Raw genomic sequence first — 22,209 nt, 5'->3', positions numbered from 1 at the left:
GTTCACACTCCTCTGATAAACGGTTTGAGTCTGCTACATCACGTTCATCCACTGAACTCACTATTACTGATGTACATCTGTCAGATTCAGCTCTCTATTATTGTGCTCTAGAGAGCCCAGTGATAGAAAACATGAAACATGTCGTACAAAAACCTGAAGCTCTTTTCTCTTTGAACTCAAAAAGTGCAAACCACAATCAAAACCTCAATCAAACCAGCACTGAATGCAATGAAATATGTGGTCACACCTGTTATAAAACTTCAGAGAAACATTAATATGTTCATAATATAACATACAGTACTGTAGCATGTGGATACTTAAGCGCAAAAATAAATGTTCTCCTTTAACACTTTGACTGCCCCTCTACCAAACGGTTGACCATGTTTTTACTGTTTTAAATAATGACTGTTACAGTAGTTTAAAGAATGGCTGTTTTAAATAATGGTTTACACACACAGCATTGTTGATTTCCAAAAAAAAAAAAAAAACATCCTGTTGCACTACTACACTTGATTTTGTTTTTTTTGTAAAAAAAAAAACAAAAAAAACAAACAAACAAGAAAGCGTGTTACATGAGAATCTGAGAATCATTAAAAAATATAATTAGAAAAACAGCATAGGTTGTAAATTTTATCTCTAATCATTAAAGAAAATATTAATGAATTTCAGTATGACTAAGCAGGTAACCATATGACAAAACCTTTACAAGTAGATTACATAATCAATACCACACTTTTCTATTCAAACATTACAATGCCCTGTGCACTAATAAAAAATTATAAAATAAATAAATAAAAGTCTTCTAATTCAAACAGATGGTGCTATCATTTAATCTTAGCCTCTAATGAGAGCACTTAAATTAAAGCAATCTAACATGGAATATTAGCTATGAGCAAAGCTATTCATTTAAGAAATGTTGCCAAGTTTGTGAATTACTGTGGGACTGGCTACTTTACACTTTTACCACCAAGAGTGTGTCCTTTCAGTCCAAAGTGCAACTAAAAGGAAATGAATTGAATATCAGCTAAGATACACAAAACACAAATATGAAGCAGAGAACAAACAGTTTTGTACTAATAAACTTCAATCTAATATTACAATACCTGCTGTACTCAGTTAATCAAAATAAAATAATTTCAGAAATAATCAAACAAAACATTATGAATAAAATAAAGTATTTGAGAAAATAACTCATGAAAAATGTCAGAGTTTGCAGCTCAGACTCCTCCCAGCAGCAGAGCAAGTGATATGAATTGACTGCTGCTTCAACAGATGCAGAAAGAGGAAGAGGAGCACAACATCTCTGCTGATTCTTCAACACTTTCAGAGGATTTCAGCTTCATATAATGGCTTTCTGGACAAGTGGCATTGTGGTCATAATTCTGTACATCAATGGTAAAATTATCAAAATGATTAAGATTTCAAATATACATTTAAAAAGACTGTTATTTATGTGTGTAATGTGAATATTTATACATTTATTTGTAATTCTATTTCAGGATGTGATTCTCAGGACAAAGTCGATCAGCACACAAAGTCTCAGTCTGCTTTTGAAGGTGATACTGTAACCATCGACTGCACATATCAGACTTCTGTTACAAACCCAACTCTATTCTGGTACCAGCAGAAAGTCAATGGAGTCCCCAAACACATGCTCAATAAATTCTCTACAACTGGAAATAGTGAGGATGAATTTAAAGAGCGATTTAACGCAGCTCTCAGCAAAACTTCAGTTCCTCTGGCAATCAAGGATGTGCGAGTATCAGACTCTGCTGTGTATTACTGTGCTCTGAGGCCCACAGTGACTCAAACACACTCAACACTCACACAGAAACTGATGAGACCTCAACTTTCATACACCGATTCATAAAACAATGAAACTGAGAGGAACATAACATGAAATAAATCATTAAATCTTTCATCTGATACTGCACTGAAAACTCACTGACTGAGGCTAATATCATTCATAATGAAAAGTTAGCTTAGTAAACAGATTTTTTTGTGTAAGTTTTAGACCTTTGTAAGGCAGAATGTTTTTTTCCCACCAGATGTTTTACTGAATCTTTACTTTTCATTAATTCTCCTGCTTACCTTTTGCATGTGTTCATATTAGGCATGAGATGATAACCGTTTTCAAGGTATACCTCGGTTTGAAAAAGTCAAGGTTTTCAGTCCGCCAACATGTTCTGTTATACTATTCCTACAGTATATTTCCTAAAGAGATTTTTATTTTATTTTATTTATTTTTGTTTTTTGGAACAACAGTATCTCCAGCAGAAAAGATACCCAAAGATGCCATTCTAAATTGTAAAGAAATCTGTGTTATTGAAACTAATGAAGACAGCAGAAGTCTTCATTTAATTTTTTTAGCCTGACATGTTAACTGTTACAAAATATTTAAATGTTTATCAAAATAAAATATATTGGCTGTGTACAAAATCGCCTACTACTCAGTAGGTACTGCATTTGAATTTACTACTCGACCGATAGAAAAGTATGTTCTATACGGTATGCATGCGAGTAGTATGAATGGAGCTCGGATGTACTATAAATGCCATTTTGTCATCACATGACAAACCCGCTTCACTCCTATTCATTAATTCTCTTGCGGTGCATCATGGGATAGCGTAGCATCCATCGGATGCCCACTTCGGAATCTCGGAGGAAGCTCGAATTCTATGAATTCAAACATATTACCTGACTTGCATACTTTTTTTAGCGTACTATATAGTATGGAAGTATGTGATTTCGGACGCACGCAGCCATTGTGTTAAAAGCTGAAAAAAGCTGTTGTTTTTACTGAGACATTTATAAAGAATATATTTTAGAGCAGTAATCACAATACCGTGAAACCGTGATATTTTTATCCAAGGTTATCATACCGTTACAATCTTATACAGGCCCATGCGCATATTAGTCTATTCTCATTCTTGTCATTGCCAAGAAAATACAATTTGTGAATTCACTATGAACGTATTTAAAGGTGTGAAAGACTAGAAAATGGAAATAATAATAAACACTCAAAATGAATATTTAATGATCTATTCATTCTTCTATTAGAACTAAAATAACAGCTTGTATCTATAGTTCAAACTGCTGGTGGTGTTGTGGGATATTTTCTTGACATATTTGAAGCACTCAGCAGCAAATATATTGTAGCTGACCTTGTCCATCTCTAATGATCACAGTGATCTACAGTGGCAGAACTGTAAATAATTGATAGTAGTAATACAATGCAATAATACTTTGATTGATATATAACGCTTTGTGTAGGTATAAAGTCCCACAAGATGGCAGTGTTCACATTCATGAATTACATCAATTAACAACAGAACAGAAGCTATAAAGTGTGTGAGGGAGGAGGAACTCAGTGTTGACAGCTCTGACATGATCTAATGGTGTCTGACAGAGACTGTGATTCAAACCATTCAGTCTGACTCTTCTCAGAGTTCAACACTTCAACAATGAAGCTTCATTCACTTATTCTCTTCTGCACCTCAGCTGGTATGTCTGTTGATTTAGTTAATTGTTACTTTTTCATAACACTGTTTAATTAATCTAACTAAAAAGTAAATATGTTTGCTTCTTTTTCAGCTTCAGTCTTTGGAAATGACATCAAGCCAAACATCACAGATGTTGTTTATGAGGAGGGTTCAAATGGTACAATATTCTGCAGTCATTCTCCTGGAACAGCAGATAATATCTTCTGGTACCGTCAGTATGGAGGATCAAAACCTGAATTTTTGCTTGCTACCTATGGCAGTTCAAAAGACACTGAAACATCAAAATTCGACCCAAGATTCTCTGTTAAAGTTGAAAAAAAGGAACGAAACCATGCAGATTTGAAGATCTCCTCTGCTGCAGTATCAGACTCTGCTGTGTATTACTGTGCTCTGAGGCCCACAGTCACAGGAAACACAACAGCTCTAGACAAAAACCTGATACAATCATCACAATGGAGAAATAAAAAATAAAAAAATAGAAGAAAGAAGCTGTAACTGCAAATTACAGTGGTAAAATAAGAACAGGGAATAAACCTCCATTATCTAGATTAATATCCTTGGTAAAACTATGAAAAACAAAAATGTAATACCATTCTAAAATGAGTGAATCTTTAACAAAATTCAGATGAAGTACAATAAATCTCCACAATATTGTGCTTTAGCTGCCAAATCAAATGAAAGATTCTGCAATGCAGAAACTGTCAAAAGTGGCAAATAATAAATCTTCTCAGCTGACTCTCACATGTAATATTCAGTGCAGGTAAATGTTTGCCAGAGGATGGCAGTGTGTGTTCAAACATTCACAAGCACACACTGCTATTATAGTAATGTATATAAAACAAGTAGACAAAATTATTATAAAATAAATATTTTCTATTGGTTATAAGTCCTCCTTCAGAGGAATGAAATGAAATTACAGTGAAATTTAAACTGAATTTAAGCCACACCTTTATAAATCAGGAAGTGTGTGTGTGATGTGCTGTGACTTACAGCTCAGAGACTCTCAACAGAGAGCTGAGTTGATCTGCAACATGAACACAAGCTTTATACTGATTCTCACTGTAGCAGCTGGTATAGTGTAGTAAATAAATTAAGTGGTGTATTTATTCATTTTTATTCTTTGATTTCATAAATTCAAAACAATTTTGTGCTTTTTGTTTTTGACAGGTTTGGTGTGTGGAGACAGCATTGAGCCAGATAAAGGGAAAACACCTGAAGAAACAGAAAATATTAAGTTGAGCTGCTCATATAGTACAAATAGTGAATATGTTCAGATTTACTGGTACAGACAGTATCTCAATGGAGAACCTTTGTATTTACTACAAAATTCAGCACGGTCAGCATATACTGGTTATGATCACACCTCCAATAATCGGTTTGAGTCTGCTACATCACGTTCATCCACTGAACTCACTATTACTGATGTACATCTGTCAGATTCAGCTCTCTATTATTGTGCTCTAGAGAGCCCAGTGATACAAAACATGAAACATGTCGTACAAAAACCTGACGCTCTTTTCTCTTTCAACTCATCAAGTGAAAATCACAATAAAAACCTCAATCTAACCAACCCTGAATATAATAAAATATGTGGTCACACCTGTGAGAGGTTCAACATAAAACACTATTTTCAGGAAATATTGTTAAATGGGTTTTATTTAGTGCACAAATACACATCTTCATTTATCTTTTTTGCATTCAGAAACACTAGCATGTACATTTAGTCATTTGGCAGACAATTTTAACTAAAGTAACTTACAATTGAGGAGGCATTCAGCAATTCAACAAGAGACAGTACACACAGAAAGTACTAATTATACAAAGAAACTATTAGTTCTCAGAGAATTAGGTGCTAGAGTAAGCAGTGGTGCCCCCAGAAAATTTTCTTAGGGGTGGCCAGAAGAGGCCACACCAAATCTTGGGGGGGCACAAAAAAAATAATGAATTCAGTGCAAATTTTATATTTTTGTTTCTAGTAAATGAAATAATGTGGTTTTAATTCATTTAATTAATTACTCTTGAAATATTGCATTTTTTTTCCTTAAAATAGTTCAGCAAGTACATGTGCAAGGCAAGCCAAATAAAAATCAATATTTAGTTTAAAAACACTTTTATATATATAAATAACTTTTCAGTTATTTTTCACATACTTTTATTGTACAGCATATGGTATACGCCATGACTAAAATTAATGAAGATTAATGAGTTAATTAATAAAATAAAATAAATGAACAAACTGAACAAAAGGCATTACTATACACACACTATACAGACCCTAATAATATCATTTATCCTTATTCCCTTTTGAGCCATACTATTATTAATACAGCTTTTTCTATTGATGTACCTTAAGGGAAATATTAAATTGTCCTTTCTGTCTATTGAAGGTGTGTGCAGGCTGTCAACGATGATCGGAGAGGGGGAGGGGCAGTAAATCAGCTATGTCAGTAACACCAATCAATCCACAATAATATAGTGACTGCTATTTATTTATGTATTTATTGAAATATTGTAAATTTATGTAAGTACATTTAAAATAATAATATCAACAGCAAAATTCTATTGGGGTTGTCAGAGTTTACACAGGGGTGGGGCGCCCCTTGGGGGCGCCCTTGAGAGTAAGGTAGTGTTTTTATTATAGCGAGAGAAGAGTGCAGCGTGTTTCTACCAAGCGGCAACCTCCCGCTCTCCCTCGGGAAGCCAATACGGAAGTAACTGAAACTGCAATTCATTAAAATTCCGCTAGTCCTGGCTCCATAATAGAGCAAATTGCAATTGAGCCCACTGTTAGAATGGCCAACTTTACAGCAGAAAAAAAGGTGTTTACAGCCTGGTACAAAGAACGATTTTGGTTCATATAGCTATTATTACCCTCCATGACAACTGTGAGGGGGGTGAATTTTTTTATAACTCATCCATTTCCTTTATATTAGGTTATATTAAGTTTGCATAATTAAGGGCGTGGCCACTTGAGTGACAGCTAGGTCTCGCTGGTCGAAGTCACTTCACCTCAGCTGAATCTGGCAGATTAGCCACTGATCTCGGCATATTCATCGTATTTTTGTTTTGTTTTATGTGGCTTTACACAGTCAGTTGCCTTTTGGACTTATTTCTTACAATTATCAGATGATATGGGATGCTGTGTGCACTTAATTGTGCTCACAGCCTCACAAACCATTCACGTGGCCTCCTTTTGCCTTGTTTGGTATCCCCTGGTTGGTGCAATGACGTGCGAACAAAATGGCGATGGGTGGCCACGCCTACTTGTAGCTTCATGTGCGTTATTTAGAAACCTATAGGTGATGTCAAGGATACTATGTCCATATCTTTTACAGTCTATAATTTCTACAGGTGGTTTGTCAAGCCCACTCACCTGTGAGAAGCACACCGTCACTGTCAGCCACTAGATTAACACTAACAGACTGAATGCCACAAATGATCAGTCAGAATCCAGTATTCCAGAGCAAAGTGTAATAGAAAACCACTTTATTTTCAGTGAATAAAAACATAAAGTACCTAATCAAATACATGGATGCATCTTAAGGTTATTATAGATATACAGAACATGGTAAGAGTCTAAATGATCATATGCATTTTTTTCTATATGGCAAAACAATGTCTTTTTTCACCAAAAAAGGCTCACACAAACTCCAAAGGCAGATACTTATAAGATCAGGGTCTGGTGTGTGGACTTTGGGGGTTTTACGATGTGGTAACATGTTGATTGGTCAATTTGAATGTCTCAGTATTTGGGCTTTGGTCATATGGTCAAGAAAGAGACAAAATAAGTGCTAAACTTTGCTCAGGCTCTTTTCCTGGCCTATTTTTTTCCTGGTCTGCTGCCTTCCTGCTCTGCTTCTCTCCTGTTCTAGAGTCTATCTTCTCTGGTTCTACTGCTATCAGGCTTTCTTTGAGGCCTGCTTACTCTCTTTGCCTCTCCCTCCCCGTTTCTCCTTCTACCTCTGGTAATTTTGTTTTACATTTAAGCTGGGTACAATTATTATCAAATGTTTTTATCATTTCATATTTGATCATTTTATACAGTTATTTGTAATTAATTCAGTTGTAACCATAGACAATTATTGTCATTAAATCATCTAATTTTCAAGTATTTGTAAATTACTTTTGATTTAACATCAACACTTAATTGCTCCATATTGCAATACAATACAATCACATAATATCAACGTTCTCCCACAATTTTAGCTAATAATACTGCCCTTATTTCCGTTTTTGGTATAAGATTGCAGAAGGATGGTTTGACTAGAATGTACAGTTTTTTTTTACCATCATACTGATAACTAAAGATTAACCAAAAGGAATGAATCTTTATAATACAGATGAAGAACATTAAATCTCCACAATACTGTGCATCAATGGGTGCCAGCTACCAGAATGCTTCAAAATATAAAACTTTTGTATTCATGAGTAAAACTTCAAACATTTTGAACAAATAAAAGGTTAGTAAATGAAAGAATGGCAAAATATTTTTTTTGTCTGAACTATCTCTTTAAGCCACACCTTTATAAATCAGGAAGTGTGTGTATATGTGTATGTGTGTGTGTGTGTGTGTGTGTGCGTGTGTGCGTGTGTGTGTGTGTGCTTAGAGACTGAGAACCTCACCAGAGAACTGAACTGATCTCATTCAACATGAACACAAGCTTTATATTGATTTTCACTGTAGTAGCAGGTATAGAAAACAAATTAAGCTGTATTTATTTATTTACTTTTTTCCTCTTTGTTTTTTTTAATGAAAAATCATTTTATTTGTGCTTTTGTTGACAGGTATGGTTTGTGGAGACAGCATTGAACCAGATAAAGGGACAGAAAAAAAGTCTAAAGAAACAGAAACTGTCAAGTTGAGCTGCTCTTACAGTACAAGCAGTGAAGATGTTGTGCTTTACTGGTACAGACGGTATCTCAATGGAGAACCTCAGTATTTACTGCGCAGATATGCTAGATCATTGGGTGATAATGAATACACTTCTGATAATCGGTTTGAGTCGACTACATCAAGTTCATCCACTGAACTCACTATTACTGATGTACATCTGTCAGATTCAGCTCTTTATTATTGTGCTCTAAGAGTAATAACCCAGTGATACAAAACATGAAACATGTCATACAAAAACCTGAAGCTCTTTTCTCTTTGAACTCATCAAGTCAAAACCACAATCAAAACCTCAATCAAACCAGCCCTGAATATAATAAAATATGTGGTCACACCTGTGAGAGGTTCAATCTAGCCTCATATAAAACACTATTTTCAGGAATTAATGTAAAATGCGGTTATTTCAGTGCACAAATACTCATCTTCATTCAGAAAATATAAAATATTTTGCTTTTGTTAGAATAAAATGTTTGAATGCAATACATAAAGTGAAAATCAGCACACGTACAGTACAATCAAAATGCAGTATGTGTATGCTGACGTCCTGTATGACTAAAAAGATGCATAAAATAACGACTAAACTTCCTTTACATAGTTCTACATAGTCTTTTATTACCCGACCCGCGGATTATCCACAGCGCCTGCGGATATAACCGCCATCCGCGCATCACTAGCATGAAGTGTCCATCAGTACACACTTAATTTTACCAGCTGAATGAGTGCATCATCCGGGTAATTAAAGTGCACTTATTTTTTGAGTTTTCAGTGTGAATGCACTACTTACACTATTTATACTACAAAATAGTGCATAAGTATGCGATTTGGGACACACCTAAAGACTAACATAAGCGCAGATGCTGTTCAAATTATAATGTCTTTTTGGTAATTGTTGCCCTAAATAATGCAAACTAACAATCCTCTAGAGGATTTGGATTTCAACAGCATTTGTGTTTTATGTGTATGTTATTGCAAAGAGATGTATTTTTAATCTAGTTTTAAACAAAGCCAACCCAGGGTGCTGAAATTTAACTGGCTAAAGTGGCATTGGGCGGGTTAAAGGAACCAAAACAGAGACAGATGTTCCGGCACGGAAAACACATTTTAAAGCAGAATATCTGACTTCACCATTGTTTTTCAGATAAACAAGAATGTTCACTTAGCATGTTTTCTAAATATCTGCAAACATATATATATATATTTTTTTATTTTTTAGAAGAGTCAAACACTTACATACAGCACCTCTAAGCGGTGTATTTATTTATTTATTTATTTTTATCCTTGTAAATGTGTATTCAAAAACACTACAGTGTCATTGTGCATAAAGAAAATTAAAAATAAGAAAAAATAAATAAATAAAGTCAAACAAACTTAAAACCTTAAAAATCTAACAGGATCTGGTATTAGTTTGTCTTAATCCTGGTCAGAATTTAATGGTAATAATAACTTGTATCAATGGTTCAGACTGCTGGTGTACTGATGGATATTCCTTTGACACAATTGAGGCACTTATTATATACAATGTGCTATATTGTAGATGACTGACCTTGTACATTCCTTTAAAAAACTGCAAATGATAATTGTCACAGATAGGACGTGACTATGACTTTTATTTTGGCAAGTTTGTAGAAGTGTATTAACTCACATGAACAGTTTCCACCATTAGATATTTACACAACTTAGATGGCAGCAGAAAAACTCCTTGGACTGAACTTTTCCCTCGTCACTGGTACATCTGCACCCCAGTAGATCTTAGCAATAACAATTACAAGTTTTAAAATAATGCATGGTTTCCGCTACACTCATTCTTCCATGGCGGGGCGCCACACCAAAATTCATCCCGCCACGGCTACATTACAGCTTCTCATTCAAAACATTCAATCATTGTTGTTGTTTTTAATAGCGGGTGATAATCGCACCAAAACGCAACAAAAGGTAAGTGAATTATAACAGCGCAAACTTTTCTGTCATCGTAGTGTGCGTTATTTGTTTAACCCTTTAAGTTGACATGCTGATTGACTGACTGACTGACTGACAGGTGTGCGATGCGTGAGGCTAGCAAACATGACGTACCTGTAAGTTTCAGTTAAGATGAACAGTTTCCATTGTTATACGTTATAGATAAAAGTCTAGTGGTTCTGCATACAATGACTTTATCTTGCTGGAGTTTATAGCCGTTTCACTTTACTTCAGGACGCATTAATGCCGCTTTGTAGGTCTGTTGGAGAAATTCATAAATATTCCTAGCAAATCTTATAAATGTTGGAGACATACTCACTACATAAACACACTAAATCACACTTCAGCAGAGTTTATTTGAGAGCGTACAAGAAGATCTGCGCTTGAACAGCGTATATGTGAGGGTGCGCAATAAGTTTTTGTGCACGAGCAGAGGAAATCGGCGTGCAAGCAAAAAGATTTGCATGCTCGTATTACATAAATGCGATCTCGACTTGTAATACTGCGCTCACAACATTTCTCCATTTGTCATTGAAATAACGCCAAAAGTAGTTTATAGATTTGTTAAAGGCCTGCCGCCACAGCTGGAAAAAAACACTAATGTTATGCCATTGTTTAAATTTTAAAGCATGTGTGACACTGTGTAGATGTAAAGTGCCACAAGATGGCAGTGTTCATAGACATTCATGAACTGCAATAAATAAAAGAACAGAAGTAATGTGTGTGAGGGAGGAGGAACTCAGTGTTGACAGATCTGACATGATGTAATGTGTCTGACAGAGACTATGATTCAAACCATTCAGTCTGACTCTTCTCAGAGTTCAACACTTCAACAATGAAGCTTCATTCACTTATTCTCTTCTGTGCTTCAGCTGGTAGGTCTATTTATTTAGTTAATTGTTACCTTTTGATAACATGTTAAATTAATCTAACTTAAAAGTAAAAAAGGTTTTTACAATGTTTTCTTTTTCAGCTTCAGTCTTTGGAAATGATATCAAAGCGAACATCACAGATGTTTCTGAGGAGGGTTCAAATGGTACAATATTCTGCAGTCATTCTCCTGGAACTGGAGATTATATTCACTGGTACCGTCAGTATGGAGGATCAAAACCTGAATTTCTAGTTCTCATCTATGGTGCTGCAAATAAAGGTGAAACATCAAAAGTAGACCCAAGATTCTCTGTTAAAGTTGAGAAAAAGGAACGAAACCAAGCAGATTTGAAGATCTCCTCTGCTGCAGTGTCAGATTCTGCTGTGTATTACTGTGCTCTGAGGCCCACAGTCACAGGAAACACAACAGCTCTGTACAATAACCTGTTACAATCAGACACAGGAGAGAAACAGAGAAGTATGTGAAGGACAGTGAAAATGAAGGACAGTGATAATGACGCTGAAACGGCCATTTGCAGTAATATAATCAGAACAGTGAATAAACCCCAAAATGAATCAGTCGATTGTTAAACAATCAAAATCAATAACAACACTGTACAGTGAGTGAATCTATAGCACAATACAGATGGAGATGGTGAAATCTCAACAGTCCTGTGCTTTTGGTGACAAATTAGGTTGCAATATTTAAAAAAAACTGTCAAAAAACTGTCATTAATTCTCACATGTTCAGTGCTGTTAATGTCTGCCACAGGAAGGCAAGTGTTCACACATTCACATGCTGCTATTTTTCTTATTATATGTACAAATAAATAGATAATATTAGAAGGCAAATATTTTTCAGATTTGCATCAGTTAACATAATCATAAAAAAATTTGATGAAATTAGAGTGAAATTTAAGCTGAATTTAAGCCACACCTTTATATATCAAGAAGTGTGTGTGTGTGTGTGTGTGTGTACTGTCTTACAGCTCAGAGACTGAGAGCCTCTACAGAGAGCTGAGCTGAACTTCAACATGAACACAAGCTTTATACTGATTCTCACTCTGGCCACAGGTATACAATATTTATTTAATGAAAACATTTTTGTTTATTTTATATGTTTATTTAACCTTCTTTTAAGTCCTGTGAATGTTTGATTTTTACAAAATTTCTTAAATTTCTTGCTTTTTGTTTTTGACAGGTTTGGTGTGTGGAGACAGCATTGGGCCAGATAAAGGGACAGAAAAAACATCTGAGGAAACAGAAAATATTAAGCTGAGCTGCTCGTATAGTACAAGCAGTGATTATGTTTGGCTTTACTGGTTCAGACAGTATCTCAAAGGAGGACCTCAGTATTTATTATACAAAGGTGCACGTTCATATAGTACTCAACACACTTCTGATCAACGATTTCAGTCGACTACATCACGTTCATCCACTGAACTCACTATTACTGATGTGCGTCTGACAGATTCAGCTCTCTATTATTGTGCTCTAATAGTAGGAGCCCAGTGATACAAAACATGAAACATGTCGTACAAAAACCTGAAGCTCTTTTCTCTTTGAACTCATCAAGAGAAAACCACAATCAAAACCTCAATCAAACCAGCCCTGAACATAATAAAATCTGTGGTTACACCTGTGAGAGGTTCAGTCAATGCCTTTATCTATGTACATACCAGCCTGATCTCACAAGGAAACGTAACTATTTTACGTTTTGTCAGTTTAGTGGCTAATTTGTGTTCAGTTGTACAAAAATGTAAGATTTTTAAAAGGAGGCATGGCACCCAACCCCACCCCTAAAACTAACCATCACAGCGGTATGACCAAATCCCAAATCGTACGAATGAGTTCATATACAATTTCATCTGAACTAGCCACTAAATCTAAAAGTTACGAATTGCCGTGAGATAGCGTTGATGAATGTATGTATATATGTATTTACTGTATGTAATGTAGGCCAATATTAAAACCCATCTACTTTATATTTTGAGTTTGTTAAATAAAAATAACATTTCTATTCCTGACTAAGTATTCTGCCTGTATATAACTCTCATCAGCAAATACAAAAGTACATGATTGTGCTAAATTTATACTGTATTTGGTCACCCATAATTGTTTATAGAAAATATTAAACATTAAAAAAGTAAAAACCTAAAAAGTGAAACAGAAGCTGCTATTATTTTGTCCTTTGCCTCAAAAGAAAAGAGAAAACATCAAATAAAAATTATGAAAATGTTATTTTAGAAGTTGGCCACAGTGCAGCATGACGTGATGTGTAATGATGGTGGAAATTGCTCCATCATTACACTTTTTTGTACTGTTAAGCACAAAGTAGACAGAAAGTAATATTGAAGAATATTGAAAGCATGAACACAAACGTTCATGAAAATATAGACTTAGTAGGAACACAATTCTATGGAAGTCAATAGTTACAGGTTTACCACATTCTTTAATAGACCAATATTTTATTTTGGGCTCAACAGAACAATGAACTCAGACTGGTTTAATACAAGTGAAGTCAGAAATTAAATTTTTGTGTGAACTATTAACATCACAAGTTTGCATGAACCAGAAGTTGCTATTATGCTTTTAAGAGACCTTTATATAGAATATTGGTAGGGGTATCTTTGGCGTATCATTCCCTAGCAATCTTAAGTAAGTATTAAGTAAAGTCGAGTAAAGGTGGTCGAGCCTTCTCATTTATGGCTTCTAAGCTCTAGAATAGCCTTCCTGATAATGTCCGAGGCTCAGGCACATTCTCTCGGTTCGAAACTAGATTAAAGATCTATCTTTTTAGTAAAGCATACACTCAATGCATCGCATAACGGTATGATGCATAAATCATACCGGAGCCCTACTCACACCTGCAGCTTCTCTACGATGGACGTCCAGCTTCTCCAGCGCCTAGACTGCAGCTCCACACAGGAAGTTTGGCCAGAAAAATAATGGTCGTGCCCAACAGAGTCTGGTTTCTCTCAAGTTTTTTTTTCCGTTCACTTCGTCAATTGGTGAATTTTTTTTTCCTCGCCATTGTCGCCACTGGCTTGCTCGGATCGGGACTTGTGGAGTTGCGCTTCGGTGGATTTGCTTTTCAGTGTTTGAACTCTCAGCAGTGAAATTTAAATCACACTCTGAACTGAACTAAACTGAACTTCAACTTGGACATTACTAGAACTATGTTAAGCTGCTTTGATACAATCTACATTGTAAAAAGCGCTATATAAATAAACATGAATTGAATTGAATATTAATATGTAGTGGTTTTAGAAGCCCTCAGGTTGACTTCAACAGAATGAACGCAACTCCAAATGTGGATGCATGTGGAAGTACAAACGTACTTTTTCAGTGGATTAACTTACACGAGATAACTGTGTACTGTGGAAACCACCACAACATACAGAACACCACAACAACATATAGAACACACACCCCTTTCACATGCATAGATACATATATTCTTAGATTATTATACATATGCAGAAATGTGAGTGATATTGGGCTATTTATACACACAACACCAGTGTATATTGAGTTTGAGTGCAGCTCAGGCTCCTCCCAGCAGCAGAGCAATTATATGAATTGACTGCTGCTTCAACAGATGCAGAAAGAGGAAGACGAGCACAACATCTCTGCAGATTCTTCAACACTTTTAGAGGATTTCAGCTTCATATAATGGCTTTCTGGACAAGTGGCATCCTGATCATAATTATATTTATCAAGGGTGAGTAATTATCAAATAATGATAATTTTTAATATAATTCAAATGAATGTTATTTATGTGTGTAATGCGCATATTTATTAATTTTGTTGTGATTATTTCAGGATGTGATTCTCAGGATAAAGTTGATCAGCACAAGACTCAATCAGCTTTTGAAGGTGATACTGTAACCATCGACTGCACATATCAGACTTCTTCTACAGGCCCGACTCTATTCTGGTATCAGCAGAAAGTCAATGGGGTCCCCAAACACATGCTCAATAAATTCTCTACAACTGGAAATAGTGAGGATGAATTCAAGGAGAGATTTCATGGAGCTCTCAACAAAACTTCAGTTCCTCTGACAATCAAGGATGTGCAAGTGTCAGACTCTGCTGTGTATTACTGTGCTCTGAGGCCCACAGTGACTCAAACACACTCAACACTCACACAAAAACCCCCTTTAATAAACAGCAAAAATTTACATCATTATCCAATGTCAATTTTGATTAGATTAAATCTCGTAGTTTCCTATTTTTTACTCCCAAACACTTAAAATTCATAAATACATTCCAGTTATTTTAGAATTTTAGAATTTTGCTTAAAGCGACAGTTCACCCAAACATTACAATTCTGTGATTAATTTCTGAATTAACAAAAGTCTAGGAGTATAAAAACAACGGTTCATTTTTGAGTAAACCATCCTTTTAATTGTTTACATCCTTTGTATTATCTATTTAAATATGCTGGTTTTAGTTGGATTCATTTTCATGCAGCTCAAATATAATAATCACACTAAACAGTTCATTACCATTGGAATTCATATTGTGAATATGTATGCACTCAAAAGTGTGACATGCCAGAAGAGGGCGATATTTACTTAAAATTAACCTTAGTTTAATGATTTACTCTTATTCTTCATTAATTTTTACATTTTTTAACATTTTTTTTTCTGCTGTTAATTTATTCACTCTCATACCATTTGTTTATTAGGAGAACATTAAAGTTAACGAACACCATCAACAGGCCTGGATTGGCTAATCGGGAGGACCGGGAGAATTCCAGGTGGGCTGGTCTGTTTTTGGCCACGAGGGCCGGTGTCCCTAGCTGCGTACACTCTTAGCAGTTGCACTTATTTATTTATTTTACCATAGCGTAATTTTTTTTAATTCATTATTTTACCGCAGCTCCTCTCTTTTTATTAATTTTATCACAGCCTCATGAGCAGAATGCAGCCTGCAGGTTAATGATGACGTAATTATCATTCGACTCCCCAACAGTGGCACCTTGGTCATCAGCAAAATCATTTGTTAAGAGATATGCGAGAGATGAAAAATGGACAATAAAAAGCGCAAAGGTTGCGCTGAAAAGGCCAGAATTAAAAAAGCGGAGTATATTTTTCGTTAAAACCATCGGCAGCGAGAGAACAAAAACACATGAAGACGATGAAACAGCCGGTGTTACGGTTTAACTGGTGACCCTTTCCAGATGTAAGACCGGTGAGTTAACGTTAAGCTGTCTGCAAACCAACCTTTACGTATGTATCAAACGTTTCCTTGTACTGTAGCTCTTCAGCAGCAGCCTCTTGTCCAGTTTGCTTTTAACAGTGAAGAGCCAGGCCCCATAACGTTACCAGGCAGGTAGGATTGTCATTGAGTGAATATAAGAATTAGAATTATTATTAATATTAATGAATATTACACCTGTTGAATGAAAAATGCCCAGAGACAATTACTGAAATAAGATGATTCACTACATTAATAAATCTGACTTAACTTGATCAGAAAGCTAAAAAGCGGGAAGAAATGAAGCCATCATTAGAAAGTAATAGTGTGGTTAAAAATGTCTGGCAGATAACAGTGCAATACTTGTTTTATTCTCTATTTGTGTTGAAGGACTGGATATCTGTGAACACTTTTGCACAGAATATATATTCAGATATTGCAGAAAAGGACATTGTGATGTTTTAAAGAATAGTGTTGGAGATTTAGCTACCCTTTAATGATCCCATATTTATGAAAAATATTTAAAGCTATAAAGCAGCTGTTTCCTTAAAAAAGACATGATAGTGACATTAGAAAATTCAATACATTTAATTTTAATCTTTATTTTATACATAGCTTAATATATATAATTGTATTTATTTGATATTTTTTCATTTCAATGTTTGGATATTTATCAGCACTAATTCTTACAGAAAATAGATTCTGATACTGTTAAACCTTACAGCAGTGTTAACTGTTCATATAAATCTTCACTGTGAAGTACTGAATTAGAAATGACATTATTTTTATATAGTCAGTCATGAACTGAAGTGGGCCGGTCTAAGGCTTGAAACTCCAGGGCTAAAAAGGAGTCCCACTCCGGCCCTGACCATCACCTTGGTGATTCATAAAACTCAGTCTATCTAGAAACTAAACAATATTTTCTACATTATACGTGTAATCTATAAGTAAACCCACACAGAATCTGCCCATTATTTTAGCCCATCATTGAGTCTATTTATTTACTTGTGTAAAGGTGTCAATTATATTCATTCAGTTTTGTATTAATTTCAGTAATATTATTGACTAATATGAAAATGGTCATATGAATTGCGTACACTACAGTTTGTAAAGTAATATTTTCTGTCTTTTAGTAGATTTATTATACACTCTAAAAATGATTATTGCTGCTTGTTCAAACTACCTGATTAAAATGAACTGAAACAACACAATTCTTGTCATTTCTTTGCCCAGTTTATTTGTTTTATGTTCAGTCCACTTAAATGTGTAAACCATTAAGTTAACTTAAGCGTTTCGTGTTGAGACAACTACCTGCTTAGGGGATTTGTAGTTCCCAGCATGTTTTGTGTGGGATTGAATTAAGAGAGGGAAATGTTGACAATAAAAGTAATCTTAAGTGTTTCAAATTATTAGAAAGACGTGTTAGAGTTTAATCTTCATCTAATTTGGAAGATTTAGAAGAGTTTCATGTAATGCTTTGAGTTTTGAGATGATTAAGTTTGGAGAAATATGCTTACAAATGTCCCTTTTAGTTAATTTAGGATAACTTCAAATAAAACCAAGAGACTTCGAAATGTACGACACATAATTGACATACATGATATTATCAGACCTCTGAGTTTAAGTTAAATAGATATACAAATGTATTTAAACTTTATTTAATAAAATCATGTTGGACCAACTCAATTGCATTTAAATGTGTAAATAGATTTTTTTTAGTTGGTGCTAAACAAATTTATTGAATGGAAATCCTGCCTCATTTAAATTGAGTTCATACAATGTTGTGCTCATACAGTTATTTTGAGTGTATGAGAAACTTGCTTTGTTTACTAAATAAGGGGATCTAATTGGATTTGCATTGTAAACATTAAATAAAAGTTAAAAAGTATTATTTTCTTTTTCATTTAAGTTTTTAGTAATGATACTGCCAAAATCATTCCATATAAATCCGCAGATTTTTACAAAACTCTCTAGAAATAGCAAAAAATGTCCACAGATTTTGTCTGGACCTACCTATAAGACATGTCTTATTATTGCTTTTTAAGACCTCAATATTGGTTTGTTTTGCCTGTATCTGCTTTTGACTTCTGAAGACCAGCAGTCATATTTATAGCCATCGACTGCTGATTGCATGTTATAAATCACCAAATATCATGGTTCCATTAAAAAAAAGTTTATGTAGTCATATCAATAGCATATACAGTTGAAGTCAGAATTATTAGCCCCCCTGAATTATTAGCCCCCCTGTTTATTTTTTTCCCCAATTTCGGTTTAACGGAGAGAAGATTTTTTTCAGTACATTTCTAGACATAATAGTTTTATTAACTCATTTCTAATAACTGATTTATTTTATCTTTGCCATGATGACAGTAAATAATATTTGACTAGATATTCTTCAAGACACTTCTGTACAGCTTAAAGTGACATTTAAAGGCTTAACTAGGTTAATTAGGGTAACTAGGTGGGTTAGGGTAATTAGGCAAGTTATTGTATATAACAATGGTTTGTTCTGTAGACTATCAAAAAATATATAGCTTAAAGGGGCTAATAATTTTGACCTTAAAATGGTGTTTAAAAAATTAAAAACTGCTTTTATTCTAGCCGAATTAAAACAAGTAAGACTTTCTCCAGAAGAAAAAATATTATCAGACATACTGTGAAAATTTCCTTGCTCTGTTAAACCTCGTTTGGGAAATATTTAAAAAAGAAAAAAAAATTCAGCAAAACTGTATATAGTCATAACAATGCCTGCACAACACGTGAATTTTTAACTTTCAACTGTTTTTTTTTATCTATTCCCAATAGATCTTTAAAAAGGAGTAAACACCAAGCCAAAAAATCTCTGTGTAAAAGGGATGATTATTATATCTAAATACTTTACAAACAATGTATGATCATAGCTCACACATATAAATGTTCTGTAATTATGAATCTGATAATGACAGAACAGATAGAAGCTCCACCTATAAACTGTTTGAGGAATTGTAAATCAGAAATGCAAAAAACAAAACATGACCCAGGATTTCTGAGTGAGTTTTTGTGATTTCAGCGGATTTGAAGCACAATATCTATAATGGCACACCAGATGAGGGTGGTTCTCATTCTATTCACATATTTGTGGGGTAGGTGGCTATTGGTTTGTAGATAAACTATATCTTTTTGTTAAAAGATTTTGCTGTTTGAGAGCTTATACTTCAATTTTTATTATTATATATTTTTTCATTTTTATTTTTAGGATTTGTTTCCCCGAATAGCGTTGAGCAGAAAACACAAGTTCAAACTGCTGAAGAAGGTGAAAGTGTAACAATCAACTGCACTTATTCAACCACTGACACATTTCCATATCTCTTTTGGTACCAGCAACAAGTAAATGGAATCCCTCAATATATGCTGAAGAAATTTCCTGGATCCGGTGAGATTGAGGAACAATTTAAAAAGAGATTTGATGCCGATCTCGACTCCTCTACAACATCAGTCCCACTGAAGATCAAAAATGTACAAGTTTCAGACTCTGCTGTGTATTACTGTGCTCTGAAGCCCACAGTGACTCAAACACACTCAACCCTCCCACACAAACACTGTAAACACATTACCCGTCTGTCTGTGTTTGTATACACACAGGGAGAGAGAGAAAGAAAGAGAGAGAGAGAGAGAGAGAGAGAGAGAGAGATTAGATTAAATCTGGTTATGAACTGGCCCCGTACCTGACCAACATTAAGAGCCCTGGTCAGAGAAAGCTGATGAGCCGGTACCGTCTGAGTGGACACAGTCTGAGTGTGGAGACGGGCCGACATAAGCGCAGCTGGAGGAGCCCAGAGCTCAGACTGTGTCCACATTGCTCTGCTGGAGTTGTGGAGGATGAGCTGCATTTCCTCACTCACTGCAGCAAATATGAGAGCATAAGAGATGCTTACTTCACACAAATATCTCGAATTCTGCCACAATTCCAGCAAGCCACAGATATGGAGAAACTCCATTATATTCTGGGAGAAAATGAAAAGTGTCTCCACCTAGCAGCACAGTACGTGTCCTCATGCCACCATATGAGAGAAAAAGGCTGAACCCCCTTATCCCTTATTAAAGCTCTCTGTCCTTATCATCTATTTTTATATAGTTTTATTCATCTTTTTTAATGAAATTGTTTATTGTGACAACAGATATTTATTATATAGCGATATATATAAATGTGTTTGTTTATTATTACTTATTTCTCTTTTATCTACATGTATGTTCTGTGTTTTGTTATTGCTTTGGCAACATTGTGATTTGTTTTACAGTCATGCCAATAAAGCTCTCTGAATCTGAATCTGAATCTGAGAGAGAGAGAGAGAGAGAGAGAGAGAGAGAGAGAGAGAGACTAATCATATCAGTTCACTTATTTCATATTTTAAAAATTATACCTATTATACAATGATCAAAAAGCTGTTAAAACATATTCAGTGCATTTTGTCATTAATATTAGATACTGATGATTTATACTATAACTGAAAGGTAAAATACAGCAGGTTCATATGCAAAAATCCTTCAGAAAAAGATGCAAGTCAGAAATCCTTTAGATAAACTTGACTATTTGACTACTACAGGAATCATACAGGGAATATCCAAGAATCCTAAAGGAATACAGGGAACATGAACAAATCCTACAGAAATCTAACAGTGAACATGCAGGACTGCTACAGGAATTCTACAGGGAACATGCAGGAATCCTACAGGGAACACGCAGGAAATACTATAGGCAACATGCAGGAATCCTACAGGAAACATGCAGGACTCCTACAGGAGATGTGTAGAAATCCTACAAGATACATGCAGGATTCCTAGAGGGAACATACAGGAATCCTACAGTGAACTTGTAGGACTCCTACCGGAATTCTACAGGGAACATGCAGGAATCCTTCAGCGATTGTGTACACTGTAAAAAAAAAAACTAATTTTACAGAAAATATCTTTACATTTTTTACAGTATTTTTTTATCATTTCAAATTAAATTCAAAACTTAGTAAAATGACAAACAATCTTTCTAAATTAAGAGTTTGACTTTCATTTTAGGTACTTTATCATTAAAAACAAATTACTGACATTTTTGTTTTTATACAGGGAAATTACAGTATTATTTATACAGTATTTTTTCTGTTATTTTAAATTATATTCAAAATTCCGTAAAAATTACAAACAATATTTGTAAATTAACAGCTTGACTGTTATATTATGTATTATATAATTAATGACAAATAACAGCCATTTTCCTGTTTTATACAATACAATTGCTGTATTATTTACACAGTGTTTTTTCCAGTTTTTTTGAAGTACATTTAAAATTACGTAAAATTAAAGTAATAAATTGTAATTACTTGCTCTGTAAAAAAAAAAAAAAGAAATCTTAAAAAAAGGTCAAATGACTGGCAGCTATGGCTGCCAAACAAAAAACATAAAATTACAGTAAAATTTCTTTGTTGAATAGAGTGCAAAAAATAATAAATCTACAGATATTTTCATTAAAATGTTTACAGAAAAACACTGTTATTTTACAGACTTTTCCTAGATTATTACGATCAAATCTGTTCAATAAATAAAATAGATAAATTCCGCTCACATGCACCTGTTCCGGATCCCGCTGATTGCACACACACAGTCGGAGGATTGTTATGAACTGATTACATGGACTTTAAAAGCAGACCAGACGCACGCACCAATTGCTAAGTCTTGTTATACTGTTACTGTGAACATTATGATGCGTTTCTCTTCTTTTGCCATGCTTTTTTTTGTTAATTGTTTACGTGGTTT

The 22,209-nt window shown here is 34.5% G+C and overlaps 2 gene segments (V, D, J or C); both read left to right on the top strand.

Annotated features, from left to right (window-relative positions):
• Nucleotides 1–1,346: 1,346 nt before the first annotated feature.
• Nucleotides 1,347–1,792, top strand: LOC130236599 (T cell receptor alpha variable 7-like; the record flags this gene model as incomplete). The annotated part of the segment is given in 2 exon segments: nt 1,347–1,395; nt 1,500–1,792. Coding segments are annotated over 2 exon segments (342 nt in total), but the record flags the coding sequence as incomplete, so codon positions are not given.
• Nucleotides 1,793–11,185: 9,393 nt separating this feature from the next.
• Nucleotides 11,186–11,706, top strand: LOC130238251 (T cell receptor alpha variable 4-like). The segment is given in 2 exon segments: nt 11,186–11,225; nt 11,324–11,706. Coding segments are annotated over 2 exon segments (423 nt in total).
• Nucleotides 11,707–22,209: the final 10,503 nt, after the last annotated feature.

Source organism: Danio aesculapii, chromosome 2, assembly GCF_903798145.1.
Source record: "Danio aesculapii chromosome 2, fDanAes4.1, whole genome shotgun sequence".
Taxonomy (NCBI): domain Eukaryota; kingdom Metazoa; phylum Chordata; class Actinopteri; order Cypriniformes; family Danionidae; genus Danio; species Danio aesculapii.
This window is presented reverse-complemented; position numbering and strand designations above follow the sequence as displayed.